This window comes from Mustelus asterias, chromosome 10 (genome assembly GCF_964213995.1).
Source record: "Mustelus asterias chromosome 10, sMusAst1.hap1.1, whole genome shotgun sequence".
Classification (NCBI taxonomy): Eukaryota; Metazoa; Chordata; class Chondrichthyes; order Carcharhiniformes; family Triakidae; genus Mustelus; species Mustelus asterias.
Genome location: NC_135810.1, coordinates 127,607,904 through 127,627,903, shown reverse-complemented (window position 1 = coordinate 127,627,903; position 20,000 = coordinate 127,607,904). Strand labels below are relative to the sequence as shown.

Below are 20,000 nucleotides of genomic sequence, written 5' to 3'. Positions count from 1 at the left end.
TCAGGTCACCTCTCATCCTTCGTCTCTCCAGGGAGAAGAGACCAAGCTCCCTCAACCTATCCTCATAAGGCATGCCCCCCAATCCAGGCAACATCCTTGTAAATCTCCTCTGCACCCTTTCAATGGCTTCAACATCTTTCCTGTAATGAGGTGACCAGAACTGCGCGCAGTACTCCAAGTGGGGTCTAACCAGGGTCCTATAAAGCTGCAGCATTATCTCCCGACTCCTAAACTCAATCCCTCGATTAATGAAGGCCAGTACGCCGTACGCCTTCTTGACCGCATCCTCCACCTGCGAGGCCGATTTAAGAGTCCTATGGACCCGGACCCCAAGGTCCTTCTGATCCTCTACACTGCTAAGAATGGTACCCTTCATATTATACTGCTGCTTCATCCCATTGGATCTGCCAAAATGGATCACCACACACTTATCCGGGTTGAAGTCCATCTGCCACTTCTCCGCCCAGTCTTGCATTCTATCTATGTCTCGCTGCAACTTCTGACATCCCTCCAAACTATCCACAACACCACCTACCTTGGTGTCGTCAGCAAACTTACCAACCCATCCCTCCACTTCCTCATCCAGGTCATTTATGAAAATGACAAACAGCAAGGGTCCCAGAACAGATCCCTGGGGCACTCCACTGGTCACTGACCTCCATGCAGAGAAAGACCCCTCCACAGCCACTCTCTGCCTTCTGCAGGCAAGCCAGTTCTGGATCCACAAGGCAACAGCCCCTTGGATCCCATGCCCTCTCACTTTCTCATGAAGGCAAGCATGCCGTATGTCTTCTTGACTACCTTCTCCACCTGCATTGCCACTTTCAGTGACCTGTGTACCTGTACACCCTTTGCCTATCAATACTCTTCAGGGTTCTGCCATTTACTGTATATTTTCTATCTGTATTAGACCTTCCAAAATGCATTACCTCACATTTGTCTGGATTAAACTCCATCTACCATCTCTCCGCCCAAGTCTCCAACTGATCTATATCCTGCTGTATCCTCTGATGGTCCTCATCGCTATCCGCAAATCCACCATTAAATCAGAGAATCATCGAAACCCCACAGTGCAGAAAGAGGCCACTGGGCCCATCGAGTCTGCACCGACCACAATCCCACCCGGGCCCTAACCCCATATTCCTACATATTTACCCGCTAATCCCTCTAACCTACGCATCTCAGGACACTAAGGGGCAATTTTTTAACATAGCCAATTGACCTAACCCGCACATCTTTGGACTGTGGGAGGAAACCGGAGCACCCAGAGGAAACCCACACAGACACGAGGAGAATCGAACCCAGGTCCCTGGAGCTGTGAAGCAGCAGTGCTAACCACTGTGCTACCGTGCCGCCCAAATGTGCCAACCTTTGTGTCATCCGCAAACTTACTAATCAATCCAGTTACATTTTCCTCCAAATCATTTATATATATTACAAACAGCAAAGGTCCCAGCATTGATCCCTGGGGAACACCACTTGTCACAACCCTCCATTCAGAAACACACCCTTCCACTGCTACCCTCTGTCTTCTTTGACCGAGCTAGTTTTGAATCCACCTTGCCAGCTCACTTCTGACCCCATGCGACTTCACCTTCTGCACCAGTCTGCCATGAGGGACCTTGTCAAAGGCTTTACTGAAGTCCATATAGACAACATCCACTGCCCTACCCTCATCAATCATCTTCGTCACTTCCTTGAAAAACTCGATCAAGTTAGTGAGACATGACCTCCCCTTCACAAAACCATGTTGCCTCTCACTAATACGTCCACTTATTTCCAAGTGAGAATAAATCCTGTCTCGAAGAATCCTCCCCAATAATTTCCCTACCACTGGTGTAAGGCTCACTGGCCTTACTTTGATTCTTCCATAACCTTCTAAAAGCAACTGAGAAACTAAACCAAAAACTGACTCTTCTGAGGAACAAACCGCCCCCAGGCATCACCTGACCTGTCAATTATCTCCAAATCAAGCTCCCCTCAGCAAACCCCAAAGGACCATAAACCCCAGGGCAGTGCATTAGCCCAGATTAAAATCAGCATGATATTGCCCCAACAGCAATAACGGACACTGGCCCCTATGTTTCTATGCAATCAGTCATCATCATGTTGAATGGCGGAGCAGGATTGAGGGGCTGAATGGCCTACTCCTGCTCCTAGTTCATATATGACAAAGAGTGTAAATGTGACTCTGGGCATGAGTCTGGACGTGAGTCTGGACATGAGTCTGGACGTGAGTCTGGACGTGAGTCTGGATGAGTGTCTGGGCGTGAGTCTGGACGTGAGTCTGGATGAGTGTCTGGGCGTGAGTCTGGGCGTGAGTCTGGGCGCGAATCTGGGCGTGAGTCTGGGCGAGAGTCTGGACATGAGTCTGGACGAGAGTCTGGGCGTGAGTCTGGGCGTGAGTCTGGGTGTGAGTCTGGGTGTGAGTCTGGGCGAGAGTCTGGGCGAGAGTCTGGGCGAGAGTCTGGGTGTGAGTCTGGGCGAGAGTCTGGGCGAGAGTCTGGGCGAGAGTCTGGGTGTGAGTCTGGGCGAGAGTCTGGGCGAGTGTCTGGGCGAGAGTCTGGGTGTGAGTCTGGGTGTGAGTCTGGGCGTGAGTCTGGGCGAGAGTCTGGGCGTGAGTCTGGGCGTGAGTCTGGGCGAGAGTCTGGGCGTGAGTCTGGGTGTGAGTCTGGGCGAGAGTCTGGGCGAGTGTCTGGGCGAGAGTCTGGGCGTGAGTCTGGGCGTGAGTCTGGGTGTGAGTCTGGGCGAGAGTCTGGGCGTGAGTCTGGGCGTGAGTCTGGGTGTGAGTCTGGGCGAGAGTCTGGGCGAGAGTCTGGGCGAGTGTCTGGGCGAGAGTCTGGGTGTGAGTCTGGGCGAGAGTCTGGGCGAGAGTCTGGGCGTGAGTCTGGGCGAGAGTCTGGGCGAGAGTCTGGGCGAGTGTCTGGGCGTGAGTCTGGGCGAGTGTCTGGGCGAGTGTCTGGGCGAGAGTCTGGGCGAGTGTCTGGGCGTGAGTCTGGGCGAGAGTCTGGGCGAGTGTCTGGGCGAGTGTCTGGGCGAGTGTCTGGGCGAGAGTCTGGGCGTGAGTCTGGGCGAGAGTCTGGGCGAGAGTCTGGGCGAGTGTCTGGGCGAGAGTCTGGGTGTGTGTCTGGGCGAGAGTCTGGGCGAGAGTCTGGGTGTGAGTCTGGGCGAGAGTCTGGGCGAGAGTCTGGGCGAGAGTCTGGGCGAGAGTCTGGATGAGTGTCTGGGCGAGAATCTGGGCGTGAGTCTGGGTGTGAGTCTGGGCGAGAGTCTGGGCGAGAGTCTGGGTGTGAGTCTGGGCGAGAGTCTGGGCGAGAGTCTGGGGGAGAGTCTGGGCGAGAGTCTGGGCGTGAGTCTGGGCGAGAGTCTGGGCGTGAGTCTGGGCGAGAGTCTGGGCGAGAGTCTGGGCGAGAGTCTGGGCGAGAGCCTGGGCGAGAGTCTGGGCGAGAGTCTGGGCGAGAGTCTGGGCGAGAGTCTGGGCGAGTGTCTGGGCGAGTGTCTGGGCGTGAGTCTGGGCGAGAGTCTGGGCGAGTGTCTGGGCGAGTGTCTGGGCGTGAGTCTGGGCGAGAGTCTGGGCGAGAGTCTGGGCGTGAGTCTGGGCGAGAGTCTGGGCGAGAGTCTGGGTGTGAGTCTGGGCGAGAGTCTGGGCGTGAGTCTGGGCGAGAGTCTGGGTGTGAGTCTGGGCGAGAGTCTGGGCGTGAGTCTGGGCGAGAGTCTGGGCGAGTGTCTGGGCGAGTGTCTGGGCGTGAGTCTGGGCGAGAGTCTGGGCGAGTGTCTGGGCGAGTGTCTGGGTGTGAGTCTGGGCGTGAGTCTGGGCGAGAGTCTGGGCGAGAGTCTGGGTGTGAGTCTGGGTGAGAGTCTGGGCGTGAGTCTGGGCGAGAGTCTGGGCGAGAGTCTGGGTGTGAGTCTGGGCGAGAGTCTGGGCGTGAGTCTGGGCGTGAGTCTGGGCGTGAGTCTGGGCGAGAGGCTGGGCGAGAGTCTGGGCGTGAGTCTGGGCGTGAGTCTGGGCGAGAGTCTGGGCGAGTGTCTGGGCGAGTGTCTGGGTGTGAGTCTGGGCGTGAGTCTGGGCGAGAGTCTGGGCGTGAGTCTGGGCGAGAGTCTGGGCGTGAGTCTGGGCGTGAGTCTGGGCGAGTGTCTGGGCGTGAGTCTGGGCGAGTGTCTGGGCGTGAGTCTGGGCGAGTGTCTGGGCGTGAGTCTGGGCGTAAGTCTGGGCGAGAGTCTGGGCGTGAGACTGGGCGAGAGTCTGGGCGTGAGTCTGGGCGAGTGTCTGGGCGAGTGTCTGGGCGAGAGTCTGGGCGTGAGTCTGGGCGAGAGTCTGGGCGTGAGTCTGGGCGAGAGTCTGGGCGTGAGTCTGGGCGAGAGTCTGGGCGTGAGTCTGGGCGAGTGTCTGGGCGTGAGTCTGGGTGTGAGTCTGGGCGAGAGTCTGGGCGTGAGTCTGGGCGAGAGTCTGGGCATGAGTCTGGGTGAGTGTCTGGGCGAGTGTCTGGGTGTGAGTCTGGGCGTGAGTCTGGGCGAGAGTCTGGGCGTGAGTCTGGGCGAGTGTCTGGGTGTGAGTCTGGGCGTGAGTCTGGGCGAGTGTCTGGGCGAGTGTCTGGGCGAGTGTCTGGGTGTGAGTCTGGGCGTGAGTCTGGGCGAGAGTCTGGGCGAGTGTCCGGGCGAGAGTCTGGGCGAGAGTCTGGGCGAGTGTCTGGGTGCTGATTGCGAATTTTCTCAATCTCATTTTTCCCTCTGTACAGGTTTTTGAAGGGAATCTGGCAGGAACTCTGGTGGCAACGTTCCAGGCCATGGACCCAGATGAGGGGGAGAATGGCACTGTAGTTTACTCTCTCTCAGGTAAGATTGGGTGAATGGAGTCTGGAAGCTAAATGTGGCAGATGGAGTTTAATGCTGGAAAGTGTGAGGTTATTCACAAGAGGATTAATCAGAGCTTTATCTAAATGGTGAAAAGCTAGAACGTGTGAGGGAGTCGGGGAAATTGGAGTGCTAGTTCAGAAATCGCTAAAACCTCATGACACTGTTAGAAAGTAGCGACAGTTTGAAGTGATTTGTACTTGTGGATGTTGACGATAATTTATATTCCTACAGTTGACGGTGAAGAAAACTGCTGTTTTAGTTTCACTTTAAAGGATGCCTGCATTTTAATGTCATAAGACATAGAAACTAGAAGCAGAGGAGACCATTCGGCCCTTCAAGCCTGCTCTGCCATTCATTTTGATCATGGCTGATCATCAAATTCAACGTCCTGATCCCCCCTTCCCCCCATATCCCTCGATCCCTTTAGACCCAAAGAGCTATATCTAATTTCTTCTTGAAATCAGACAATGTTTTGGTCTCAACTACTTTCTGTGGGAGTGAATTCCACACATTCACCACCCTCTGGGTGAAGAAATTTCTCCTCATCTCCGTCCTAAATGGTTTGTCCATATAATAACTCAGGAAGTCCGACTGGAAAGGAATATGGTTTATTACAGAATGCAAAGTAAAAGCACTATTGTGGTGTACACACACTAATTCCTGTCTGGGACTACTGTCCAGCAGGCCCAGTCCTGGGCCTGCCTTATAAAGGCTCAGGTAATGAGTTCCAGCTGGGCAGGCCACTGCCTGTTCCCGGGGAAACTCATACTCAGTGAACCCCATGGGGAGCTCAATCAGTGATTCCCCATGGACCCCAGGCTGGAGGGGGGTATCATAACCCATATCCTTAGACTATGACCCTGGTTCAGGACTCCCCCACCACCGGGAATATCCTTCTTACACCCAGGTTGCTACGAGATTCCCCCCTCATTCTTCTAAAATGAACGCAATCTTAACCGACTCAATCTCTCCTCATATAGCAGTTCTGCAATCCCAGGAATCAGCCTGGTAAACCTTCTCTGCACTCCCTTCAGAGCAAGAACATCCTTCTTCAGATATGGGGATGGAAACGCCACACAATATTCTTGGTGTGGTCATACCAAGGCCTTGCATAGCTGCAGCAAGACATCTCTGCTCCTGTAGAAACAGATGTAAGCCAATTGGTCCATCGAGTCTGCTAGGCCATTCAATGAGATCACGACTGATCTGATGTGATAATCCTCAACTCCACTTTCCCGCCTTATCCCCATAGCCCCTCGATTCCCTTACTGATTAAAAATCTGTCTATCTCAGCCTTGAACATACTGAATGATCCAGCATCTACAGCCCTCTGCGGTAAAGAATTCCACAGATTCACTACCATCTGAGAGAAGAAATTCCTCCTCATCTCTCTCTTCAATGGGAGACCTCCTTACTCTGAGCTGATGCCCTCTGGTCCTAGATTCTCCCATATGAGGGAAGCAAACTCAGCTATTGCCATATAGAGAGGCCACAGAGGAACAGGAAGCAGTTTGACATTCATTCGGTGAAGGTGGTTCAGGTGAAGGAGGCTGTTTAAGTCTCTCTCTAGCTGGGCATTGTAGCAGAATACCCAGGCAAATAAATCTAGAATCTTAGAGGAGTTACTCTAGGGTTAAAGTAAGGGTGAATGTTGAGTGGATTCTGGATCTCAAAGGAGATACTAAGTTGTCAACAAAATACTGAGAGGGGGAACTGCAGGTCTGAAGTGAAGACTCATAAACCCAGGAACAAGAGCAGGAATTTGGGAGAGATCCTGTTAAGAATGAGGAGCAGAGGCTCCAACTTACAAAACAGGGCTGCAAAATACTAAATACAAATAACATGGGCTTGTAGAACATAGAACATAGAACATTACAGCGCAGAACAGGCCCTTCGGCCCACGATGTTGCACCGACCAGTTAAAAAAAAAAACTGTGACCCTCCAACCTAAACCAATTTCTTTTCGTCCATGAACCTATCTACGGATCTCTTAAACGCCCCCAAACTAGGCGCATTTACTACTGATGCTGGCAGGGCATTCCAATCCCTCACCACCCTCTGGGTAAAGAACCTACCCCTGACATCGGTTCTATAACTACCCCCCCTCAATTTAAAGCCATGCCCCCTCGTGCTGGATTTCTCCATCAGAGGAAAAAGGCTATCACTATCCACCCTATCTAAACCTCTAATCATCTTATATGTTTCAATAAGATCCCCTCTTAGCCGCCGCCTTTCCAGCGAAAACAATCCCAAATCCCTCAGCCTCTCCTCATAGGATCTCCCCTCCATACCAGGCAACATCCTGGTAAACCTCCTCTGCACCCTCTCCAAAGCCTCCACATCCTTCCTGTAATGTGGGGACCAGAACTGCACACAGTACTCCAAGTGCGGCCGCACCAGAGTTGTGTACAGTTGCAACATAACGCTACGACTCCTAAATTCAATCCCCCTACCAATAAACGCCAAGACACCATATGCCTTCTTAACAACCTTATCTACTTGATTCCCAACTTTCAGGGATCTATGCACACATACACCTAGATCCCTCTGCTCCTCCACACTATTCAAAGTCCTCCCGTTAGCCCTATACTCAACACATCTGTTATTCCTACCAAAGTGAATTACCTCACACTTCTCCGCATTAAACTCCATCCGCCACCTCTCGGCCCAACTTTGCAACCTGTCTAAGTCTTCCTGCAAACTACGACACCCTTCCTCACTGTCTACCACACCACCGACTTTGGTGTCATCAGCAAATTTGCTAATCCACCCAACTATACCCTCATCCAGATCATTAATAAATATTACAAACAGCAGTGGCCCCAAAACAGATCCCTGAGGTACACCACTTGTAACCGCACTCCATGATGAATATTTACTATCAACCACCACCCTCTGTTTCCTATCCGCTAGCCAATTCCTGATCCAATTTCCTAGATCACCCCCAATCCCATACATCTGCATTTTCTGCAGAAGCCTACCATGGTGAACCTTATCAAACGCCTTACTAAAATCCATATATACCACGTCCACTGCCTTGCCCCCATCCACCTCCTTGGTCACTTTCTCAAAAAACTCAATAAGGTTAGTAAGGCACGACCTACCTGCCACAAAACCATGCTGACTATCACCTATCAATTCATTACTCTCCAAATAACTATAAATCCTATCCCTTATAATTTTTTCCAACATCTTGCCGACAACAGAAGTGAGACTCACCGGTCTATAATTCCCGGGGAAGTCTCTGTTCCCCTTCTTAAACAATGGGACAACATTCGCTAACCTCCAATCTTCTGGTACTATACCAGAGGCCAACGACGACCTGAAGATCAGAGCCAGAGGCTCTGCAATCACTTCTCTTGCCTCCCAGAGAATCCTTGGATAAATCCCATCCGGACCAGGGGATTTATCTATTTTCAGACCCTCCAGAATATCCTGCACATCCTCCTTATCAACTGTAATACTGTCTATTCTACTCCCTTGCAACCCAGTGTCCTCCTCAGCTATATTCATGTCCCCTTGCGTGGGAACCCCAAGGAGATCTAAAGGTCGGTGATGTTTTACTCTGAGCCTGTGAAGCTGCTCTGTGGAGACAGCTGAGCGTCTGAGAGAATGAGTGGAAGCCAGAGCTTGAACCGACCTGATGACTGGAGTATGTGTGGGGGGGTGCATTCCGATTGGAGGTTGAAACCGAGAGGTGGATCCCGACAGATCGGATCCAACTGACATCGTCGTTTGGGGAAAGATTCCAAAGCAAGTTCTTTGAAAGTGACAATTGGAAACCCTTGTGAACCATAGAACATAGAACATTACAGCGCAGTACAGGCCCTTCGGCCCTCGATGTTGCGCCGACCAGTGAAACCAATCTAAAGCCCCTCTAATCTACACTATTCCAATATCATCCATATGTTTCTCCAATAACCATTTGAATGCTCTTAATGTTGACGAGTCTACTACTGCTGCAGGCAGGGCATTCCACGCCCTTACTACTCTCTGAGTAAAGAACCTACTTCTAACATCTGTCCTATATCTATCACCCCTCAATTTAAAGCTATGTCCCCTAGTGTTAGCCATCACCATCCGAGGAAAAAGGCTCTCACTATCCACCCTATCTAATCCTCTGATCATCTTGTATGCCTCTATTAAGTCACCTCTTAACCTTCTTCTCTCTAACGAAAACAACCTCAAGCCCCTCAGCCTTTTCTCATATGATTTTCCCACCATACCAGGCAACATCCTGGTAAATCTCCTCTGCACCCTTTCCAATGCTTCCACATCCTTCCTATAATGCGGCGACCAGAACTGTACGCAATACTCCAAGTGCGGCCGCACCAGAGTTTTGTACAGTTGCAACATGACCTCCTGGCTCCGAAACTCAATCCCTCTACCAATAAAAGCTAACACACTGTACGCCTTCTTAACAACCCTATCAACCTGGGTGCCAACCTTCAGGGATCTATGCACATGGACACCCAGATCCCTCTGTTCATCCACACTACCAAGTATCTTACCATTAGCCCAGTACTCTGAATTCCTGTTACTCCTTCCAAACTGAACAGTACAGCACAGAACAGGCCCTTCGGCCCACGATGTTGTGCCGAGCTTTATCTGAAACCAAGATCAAGCTATCCCACTCCCTATCATCCTGGTGTGCTCCATGTGCCTATCCAATAACCGCTTAAATGTTCCTAAAGTGTCTGACTCCACTATCACTGCAGGCAGTCCATTCCACACCCCAACCACTCTCTGAGTAAAGAACCTACCTCGGACATCCTTCCTATATCTCCCACCATGAACCCTATAGTTATGCCCCCTTGTAATAGCTTCATCCACCCAAGGAAATAGTCTTTGAACGTTCACTCTATCTATCCCCTTCATCATTTTATAACCCTCTATTAAGTCTCCCCTCAACCTCCTCCACTCCAGAGAGAACAGCCCTCGCTCCCTCAGCCTTTCCTCAGAAGACCTACCCTCCAAACCAGGCAGCATCCTGGTAAATCTCCTTTGCACTCTTTCCAGCGCTTCCACATCCTTCTTATAGTGAGGTGACCAGAACTGCACACAATATCCCAAATGTAGTCTCACCAAGGCACAGTTGTAGCATAACCCCACTGCTCTTAAACGCCAACCCCCTGTTAATAAAAGTTACCACACTATAGGCCTTCTTCACAGCTCTATCCACTTGAGTGGCAACCTTCAGATATCTGTGGATATGGACCCCAAGATCTCTCTGTTCCTCCACAGTCTTCAGAATCCTAACTTTGACCCTGTAATCCACTTTTAAATGCTACTCCTCCACCTCTTTTACCAGCTTCCCTACACTTACTGAAACATCTGTACCCCGGAACGTCCAACAACCATTCCTGTCCTTGTTCTACCCATGTCTCCGTAATGGCCACAACATCGTAGTCCCAAGTACCAATCCACGCCCCAAGTTCATCTACCTTGTTCCGGATGCTCCTTGCATTGAAGTAGACACACTTCAACCCTTCCTGTCTACTGGTACCCACCCTTGACCTTGATACCTTGCCCAATACCTCGCTACCCTCACACTGACTTCCGGACTACAACTCCTTTTCCCACCCCCCTGACAAATTAGTTTAAACCCCCCTGAAGAGCCATAGCAAATTTCCCTCTCAGGATATTGGTGCCCCTCTGGTTCAGGTGCACCCTGTCCTGTTTATACAGGTCCCACCTTCCCCAGAATGTGTTCCAATTATCCACGTATCTGAAACCCTCCCTGCAACCACATGTTTAACTGCACTCTCTCCCTGTCCCTCAACTCGCTATCACGTGGCATCAGCAACGTACCAGAGATGACCACATGTTTTGTCTTAGCTCTCAGCTTCCAGCCCAGCTCCCTAAATTCCTGTTTTAAATCCCCGTCCCTTCTCTTACCTATGTCGTTGGTACCAATGTGTACCACGACTTGTGACTGTTCTCCCTCCCCCTTAAGAATCCGGAAAACACGGTCCGAGACGTCACGGACCCTGGCATCATACCATCCGTGAGTCTCTTTTGCTGCCACAGAACCTGGCAACATACCATCCGTGATGAGGGTATAGTTGGGTGGATTAGCAAATTTGCTGATGACACCAAAGTCGGTGGTGTGGTAGACAGTGAGGAAGGGTGTCGTAGTTTGCAGGACGACTTAGACAGGTTGCAAAGTTGGGCCGAGAGGTGGCGGATGGAGTTTAATGCGGAGAAGTGTGAGGTAATTCACTTTGGTAGGAATAACAGATGTGTTGAGTATAGGGCTAACGGGAGGACTTTGAATAGTGTGGAGGAGCAGAGGGATCTAGGTGTATGTGTGCATAGATCCCTGAAAGTTGGGAATCAAGTAGATAAGGTTGTTAAGAAGGCATATGGTGTCTTGGCGTTTATTGGTAGGGGGATTGAATTTAGGAGTCGTAGCGTTATGTTGCAACTGTACACAACTCTGGTGCGGCCGCACTTGGAGTACTGTGTGCAGTTCTGGTCCCCACATTACAGGAAGGATGTGGAGGCTTTGGAGAGGGTGCAGAGGAGGTTTACCAGGATGTTGCCTGGTATGGAGGGGAGATCCTATGAGGAGAGGCTGAGGGATTTGGGATTGTTTTCGCTGGAAAGGCGGCGGCTAAGAGGGGATCTTATTGAAACATATAAGATGATTAGAGGTTTAGATAGGGTGGATAGTGATAGCCTTTTTCCTCTGATGGAGAAATCCAGCACGAGGGGGCATGGCTTTAAATTGAGGGGGGGTAGTTATAGAACCGATGTCAGGGGTAGGTTCTTTACCCAGAGGGTGGTGAGGGATTGGAATGCCCTGCCAGCATCAGTAGTAAATGCGCCTAGTTTGGGGGCGTTTAAGAGATCCGTAGATAGGTTCATGGACGAAAAGAAATTGGTTTAGGTTGGAGGGTCACAGTTTTTTTTTTAACTGGTCGGTGCAACATCGTGGGCCGAAGGGCCTGTTCTGCGCTGTAATGTTCTATGTTCTATGTTCTATGTTCTATGTGAGTCTCTTTTGCTGCCACAGAACCTCCGATCTATCCCTCCAACTAACGAGTCCCCAATAACTATTGCCCTCCCGCTCTCCCCCTTACCCTCCCGAGCCACAGAGACGGACACAGTGCTGGAGATCCGCTCACTGCGGCTCCCCACTGGTATGTCGTCCCCCTCAACTGCATCCAAAGCGGAATACTTGTTGCTAAGGGGAACGACCAATCAGTGAACTGTTGTCAGCCACCAGAATACAGATGCCACCCTGAGTAGATGCTTTGGATCTTCTCCCCATCGACTCCTCCCAGACAATTACCAGCGGTGAAGGACAGCAATAGACTCCATTGTGATAATAATTGTTACAGAGCCATGGACTGGACAGAGTTAAGATACAAGTCAGCCATAATGTAATTGAATGGAAGGACAGGATGGAGGGACTGAATGGCCTCCTAGTGTTTCACTGTTGCCATTGAGGAATTGCAATGTTCTCTCTGTCGTCTATGGGAAGCAGGTTGGCAGTTTGCTTCACTCAGCCGACACAATCACACAATCTCCGTGTCTGTCTCTCTCTAGGAACCTGGAGTCAGCGATTTGCTTTGCATCCTGCCACTGGGGCACTCAGGACAGCCACAGTGCTGCACAGGCTGGAGAGACACGAGTATGAATTGACAGTTCTGGCCAGTGACCGGGGCATGCCTTCCCAAACCACAGCGCTTCCCCTTCGTGTTCAGGTAAATAAACATTCCCACAAAGAGAGTTGTCAATTATTTACAGAGGCTTAACCAGCAGTACTGGGACCTGATAGGATAAGAGGTTTCATAGACCAACAGTTCCAAGGAAATCCGATTGACAGTGTCCAAGGCGTTTGGCCACAGCATGACATCTGCTGAATTCTGGGAACTCTGCCGGAGGAAAAATACTCAGCAGGTCTGGCAACATCTTTGGAGAAAGACACAGTCAACATTCCAAGCTGAGATGATCTTTCGTCAGGACGGAAGATAGAAACCAGTGGAAGAAAAAAGATAGTGGTGGATAGGAGAGATTCTGTCCCTGTCCTGGGAGTGTTTGATGGGGACAGTGTAAGGGAGCTTTACTCTGTATCTAACCCCGTGCTGTAACTGTCCTGGGAGTGTTTGATGGGGACAGTGTAGAGGGAGTTTTACTCTGTATCTAACCCCGTGCTGTAACTGTCCTGGGAGTGTTTGATGGGGACAGTATAGAGGGAGCTTTACTCTGTATCTAACCCCGTGCTGTACCTGTCCTGGGAGTGTTTGATGGGGACAGTGTAGAGGGAGCTTTACTCTGTATCTAACCCCGTGCTGTAACTGTCCTGGGAGTGTTTGATGGGGACAGTGTAGAGGGAGTTTTACTCTGTATCTAACCCCGTGCTGTAACTGTCCTGGGAGTGTTTGATGGGGACAGTATAGAGGGAGCTTTACTCTGTATCTAACCCCGTGCTGTACCTGTCCTGGGAGTGTTTGATGGGGACAGTGTAGAGGGAGCTTTACTCTGTATCTAACCCCGTGCTGTAACTGTCCTGGGAGTGTTTGATGGGGACAGTGTAGAGGGAGTTTTACTCTGTATCTAACCCAAATTTTCAAAAGTGCTTTCTGAAATCTCGACATGTGAATTTTTTTTGTTTCTATATCCTTTAACCAAGACCCCATCAGTAACATTGCGTCTCCCCACCCTGCCGCATGCCCTGCCCACTTCTCTCTTCCCCCCCGGCCCCCCCCCCCCCCCCACCCAACCCCCCCCCCCCCCCCCCCTCCCCGGCCTGACCACCCACTCGCCCTCAGCTCCCTCGCCTTGCCCCCCCGCCCTGCCCCACCCTGGACCTGCCCCCCCCCCGTTCCCCCCTCACCCCAATGCCTCCCTCGCCCTGCACACTAAACGCCAACACTGGCTGTGCCATTGCTGCCTTACAACACATTCTCATTCACGGGTTAAGAATGGACAAGCCCGAACAAAGAGAACCCATCCAGGCACACAGGACACCCCGGGGGCAACATCGTATCTGGGCATTTCTCACTGGCTCCAGCCCCTGGCAGGGATGTGAGGGGGCAGGTTCCCCATGTCCGTGGGGAGAGTGGGTTCCTCTTGTGTGAGGGGGAGGGGGGTTTAAGACACTTTTAACCCTTTTTCTCATCTGACCTGATATGTGGCTGTTTTGAATTTTATTTGATCATTGCTGTTGTAAAGAGTCTTTGATTTAAAAAGCTATTTCAGTGCAGCTCTGGCTGTATAAAGACCAATGTTTTCCAGAACTTTCTGTCTTGTTTTCTTCACAGAAGGAAAAGGCAGTTTGGATCAGTATTCTTATTTCCCCGTTTTACTGTTTTCCAGTCTGAGTTGTGTCAATTTCCAGTTATCCTCACCGGAGATTTCAATCCCCATTTTATTGAGAGCCCAGCTGAAACCAGCTTCCCTCCGCCTACTCTTCCTCTCACCTCAGCAGCAAATCACTCTAATCCTCTCCCTCCCCCGGGTGTGTTTATCCAGCTTCCATGCATTCAGATGGTTTTTTAACTCAATTTTGTTTAACCCTTTAGGTGCTGAGTTCGCCCAGCGGTCTGCCCCAAGCCGGCAGTTCCACACTCACGTTCAGATCCATTGAGGGAATGGCACCTGGCTCTGTGATTGGTTCAGTTGCTTCTGAGGATCGACTGACACGCACAGATGGTCAGGTGACCTACACAATTGTTGGGGGAACGGATCTGGACGGGCGATTTTTGGTGAACAGGTTGACGGGTGACATTTATCTGGCACAGGAACTGGATTACGAATTGGGTTCACATTACCAGCTGGAGATTGCCGTTGATGACCTGAGCACAGGTTTCCCCAAAAGCACCGTGAGCATTGTAGAAATCGACATCGAGGATCGCAATGAATATGCGCCCCAGTTTGCTGAGGACCCTACCACTGTTGTGATCAGTGAGAATGCGGAGGTTGGAGTCTCTCTCTACACCTTCCATGCTGTTGATAAAGATGGAAGTGGCCCCAACAGCGAGGTCCGGTACTCACTTCTCCAGCAAACCCCTCCAGGATCCTTCCTGCGCATTGATCCAATGACTGGGGTGCTGACAGCAGGGGCACTCATCGATCGTGAAGCCATCCCATTCTTCCTTCTTGTGATACAAGCGACAGACCAAGCCGTTAACAGTTCCCAACGCAAATCCTCAGCAGTGACTGTTCGTGTCTTTGTGACAGACGAAAATGATAACAGCCCCCGTTTCCTCTCCCCCCCGGTACTGAGTCTGATGGAGAACCAGCCCATTGGCACAATTATCTCCTATGTTGTTGCCCAGGATGTGGATTTGGGAGAGAATGGCCGACTCAGTTACCGCATAAAATCCAGTTTTGGAGGAAACAAGGTCCGTCTGCACCCAGACACAGGTAAGCAGCAATGCCCCATCCTCAACGCCCCTTCTTCACTGCCCCTTCATCACTGCCCCTTCATCACTACCCCATCCTCAACGCCCCATCCTCAACGCCCCATCATTAATGCTCCATGATCAATGCCCCATCATCAATGCCCCATCATCACTGTCCTCTCATCAATTCCCCATCATCAATGCCCCATCATCAACTCCCCATCATCAAACCTCCATCATCAACCCCCCATCATTAACGCCCAATCATCAACCCCCCATCATCAATGCCCCATCATCAACACCCCATCCCCAACGCCCCATCCTCAACTCCCCATCCTCAATGCCCCATCATCAATCCCCCATTATCAACGCACCACCCCCAATGCCCCATCCTCAACGCCCCATCATCAACCCCCCATCATCAACCCCCCATCATCAACCCCCTATCCTCAACGCCCGATCCTCAACCCCCCATCATCAACCCCCCATCCTCAACCCCCCATCATCAACGTCCCATCATCAACCCCCCATCATCAACGCCCCATCATCAACCCCCCATCATCAACGCCCCATCCCCAATGCCCCATCCTCAAAGCCCCATCCTCAACGCCCCATCCTCAATGCCCCATCGTCAACGCCCCATCCCCAACGCCCCATCCTCAACGCCCCATCCTCAACGCCTCATCTTCAACGCCCCATCCCCAATGCCCCATCATCAACCCCCCATCATCAACGCCCCATCAACAAACCCCATCATCACTGTCCTCTCATCAATGCCCCATCATCAACGCCCCATCATCAACGCCCCATCATCAACCTCCCCATCATCATCGCCCCATCCCCAACGCCCCATCCTCAACGCCCCATCATCAACGCCCCATCCCCAATGCCCCATCTCAATGCCCCATCATCAATGCCCCATCCTCAACACCTCATCTTCAACGCCCAATCCCCAACGCCCCATCATCAACCCCCCATCATCAACGCCCCATCAACAACCCCCCCATCATAACGCCCCATCATCAACCCCCCATCATCAACCCCCCATCATCAACACCCCATCCTCAACGCCCCATCCTCAACGCCTCATCCTCAACGCCCCATCCTCAACACCCCATCCTCAACGCCTCATCCTCAACGCCCCATCCCCAATGCCCCATCATCAACCTCCAATCATCAACACCCCATCAACAACGCCCCATCATCAATCCCCCATCCTCAACGCCCCATCCTCAGCGCCCCATCCTCAACGCCCCATCATCAATCCCCCATTATCAATGCCCCACCCCCAATGCCCCATTCGCAATGCCCCATCATCAGCGCCCCATCCTCAATGCCCCATCATCAATCCCCCATTATCAACGCCCCACCCCCAATGCCCCATTCTCAATGCCCCATCCTCAACGCCCCATCATCAACCCCCCATCATCAACCCCCCATCATCAACCCCCTATCCTCAACGCCCCATCCTCAACCCCCCATCATCAACGCCCCATCATCAACCCCCCATCATCAACGCCCCATCATCAACCCCCCATCATCAACACCCCATCATCAACGCCCCATCCCCAATGCCCCATCCCCAATGTCCCATCCCCAATGCCCCATCATCAATGCCCCATCCTCAACGCCTCATCTTCAACGCCCCATCCCCAATGCCCCATCATCAACCCCCCATCATCACCGCCCCATCATTAGCCCCCCATCCCCAACGCCCCATCCTCAACGCCCCATCCCCAATGCCCCATCATCAACCCCCCATCATCAACGCCCCATCATCAACCCCCCATCATCACTGTCTTCTCATCAATGCCCCATCATCAACCCCCCATCATCAACGCCCCATCATCAACCCCCCATCATCACTGTCCTCTCATCAATGCCCCATCATCAACCCCCCATCATCAACGCCCCATCATCAACCCCCCATCATCACTGTCCTCTCATCAACCCCCCATCATCAACGCCCCATCCCCAATGCCCCATCATCAACGCCCCATCCCCAATGCCCCATCCTCAATGCCCCATCCCCAATGCCCCATCATCAACCCCCCAACATCAACACCTCATCCTCAACGCCCCATCCTCAACGCCCCATCCTCAACACCCCATCATCAACACCCCATCATCAACGCCCCATCATCAACGCCCCATCATCAACCCCCCATCATCAACACCCCACCATCAACGCCCCATCATCAAGGCCCCATCATCAACCCCCCATCATCAACACCCCATCATCAACACCCCATCATCAACGCCCCATCATCACTGTCCTCTCATCAACGCCCCATCATCAACGCCCCATCATCAACCCCCCATACTCAATGCCCCATCCTCAAAGCCCCAGCATCAATGCCCCATCCTCAACGCCCCATCATCCATGCCCCATCATCAACCCCCCATCATCAACGCCCCATCCCCAACGCCCCATCCTCAACGCCCCATCATCCATGCCTCATCATCAACACCGCATCATCAACCCCCCATCATCAACGCCCCATCCCCAATGCCCCATCATCAACCCCCCATCATCAACGCCCCATCATCAACGCCCCATCATCAACACTCCATCATCAACGCCCCATCATCAACGCCCCATCATCAATCCCCCATCATCAATGCCCCATCATCAGATCCTCTTCGCTCTGATTACAGGGGCCTTGTCCATTGTGAAGAAGCTGGATTGTGAAGAGCAAAGCTGGATTAATCTGACAATTGAGGCTTGCGATCACGGAACTTTCCAACGCTCAGCTGCCCAGCTGCTTCACATTCAGCTGATTGATGTGAATGATGAGGTGCCGGTGTTTGGAGAGGCACTATATGAAGCCAGTGTCTTGGAGAATCAGTCCGTTGGCACACAGGTTATCCAGATCCAAGCCACTGACCGGGACCAAGGTAACAAGTCACCCGTGATAACCAAATCAGTATGGGCTGTGTTGACAGGGCCAGAGGTTTGAGAGTGGCAAGGTGGGTTAGTAACCAGCTGTCTCACTCCAAGCACAGCCAATGAAGGTAAAACACTGAACGTACAAGTCTTGGTGCAACTACCCAGGGGGACAATCCTGGGTTCATTCTGTCAGCTGCAGTCAGAAGATTGCAGCAGTACAGGAGCACGGACATGGGGGTGTGGGAGGGGGAATGGGGGGAGAGTCAGTGATGGGGGGGAGTGTACATGAGGTGTGGGAGGGGGAATGGGGGGAGAGTCAGTGATGGGGGGGAGTGTACATGAGGTGTGGGAGGGGGAATGGGGGGAGAGTCAGTGATAGGGGGGAGTGGACATGGGGGTGTGGGAGGGGGAATGGGGGGGGAGAGTCAGTGATGGGGGGGAGTGTACATGGGAGTATGGGAGGGGGAATGGGGGGGAGAGTCAGTGATGGGGGGGAGTGTACATGGGAGTATGGGAGGGGGAATGGGGGGAGAGTCAGTGATGGGGAGAGTGGACATGGGGGTGTGGGAGGGGGAATGGGGGGAGAGTCAGTGATGGGGAGAGTGGACATGGGGGTGTGGGAGGGGGAATGGGGGGGGAGTCAGTGATGGGGGGGAGTGTACATGGGAGTATGGGAGGGGGAATGGGGGGAGAGTCAGTGATGGGGAGAGTGGACATGGGGGTGTGGGAGGGGGAATGGGGGGAGAGTCAGTGATGGGGAGAGTGGACATGGGGGTGTGGGAGGGGGAATGGGGGGGGAGAGTCAGTGATGGGGGGGAGTGGACATGGGGGTGTGGGAGGGGGAATGGGGGGGAGAGTCAGTGATAGGGGAGAGTGGACATGGGGGTGTGGGAGGGGGAATGGGGGGGAGAGTCAGTGACGGGGGAGAGTGGACATGGGGGTGTGAGGGGGGAATGGGGGGGGAGAGTCAGTGATAGGGGAGAGGGTACATGGGGGTGTGAGGGGGGAATGGGGGGGGAGAGTCAGTGATGGGGGGGAGTGGACATGGGGTGTGGGAGGGGGATTGGGGGGGGAGAGTCAGTGATAGGGGAGAGGGTACATGGGGGTGTGGGAGGGGGAATGGGGGGGAGAGTCAGTGACGGGGGAGAGTGGACATGGGGGTGTGAGGGGGGAATGGGGGAGAGTCAGTGACGGGGGGGAGTGGACATGGGGTGTGGTGTAAATCCCTTGATGGGCTGAATGGACATTTGTACTGTGTTTATTGGTGTGAAATGTATCTGTTTAGTCAGTTTTTAATGATTTTGTTTATAATCATCAGGCTCTAATGGTGTGCTGAGATATGGAGGGGTTGTGGAAAGCAGTTTCTCCATTGATCCAGTGACCGGTGTTATCAGAACCAATCGAGTGATGGACAGGGAGGAACTGGATTTTTATCAGGTCACAGGTCAGTGCCCTCTTGATGCTGATAGGGGGATGGATACAGGTTCCTCTTTCTGTCTCTCTCACTTGCTCTGTCTTTCCCTCAACCATTCTCTTCCACTTTGTCTCTCTCTCTCTTTCTCTCTGTCTGTGTATGTGTGTGTTTGTGTGTGTGTGTGTGCCTCTGTGTATGTGGGTGGGTGTGTCTCTGTATGTCTGTGTGTGTGAGTGTGTGTGTCTGTGTCTTTCTGTGTGTGTGTGTGTGTGTATGTGTGTGTCTCTCTCTCTCTGTGTGAGTGTGTGGGTGTGTGCCTGCGCATCTCTGTGTGTGTCTCTGTGTGTGTCTCTGTGTGTGAGTGCGTGTGTGTGAGTGTGTGTATGTGTGTGTGAGTGTGTGTGTGAATGAGTGAGTGTGTGTGTGTATGTGTGTGTGAGTGTGTTTGCGTGTGAGTGTGTGTGTGAGCGTTTGTGTGAGTGTGTGT

General features: G+C 52.3%; 1 protein-coding gene across 1 annotated transcript in view; it reads left to right on the top strand.

The window, feature by feature from the left end:
- LOC144499967 (protocadherin-16-like) overlaps nucleotides 1-20,000 on the top strand; it is a 502,287-nt gene that overhangs the window by 352,832 nt on the left and 129,455 nt on the right. Inside the window, exons 8-12 of the mRNA XM_078222709.1 lie at nucleotides 4,737-4,833; nucleotides 12,409-12,566; nucleotides 14,388-15,231; nucleotides 17,868-18,107; nucleotides 19,418-19,543. Coding sequence (XP_078078835.1) covers nucleotides 4,737-4,833; nucleotides 12,409-12,566; nucleotides 14,388-15,231; nucleotides 17,868-18,107; nucleotides 19,418-19,543 — 1,465 coding nt within the window. The remainder of the gene's footprint in view (nucleotides 1-4,736; nucleotides 4,834-12,408; nucleotides 12,567-14,387; nucleotides 15,232-17,867; nucleotides 18,108-19,417; nucleotides 19,544-20,000) is intronic.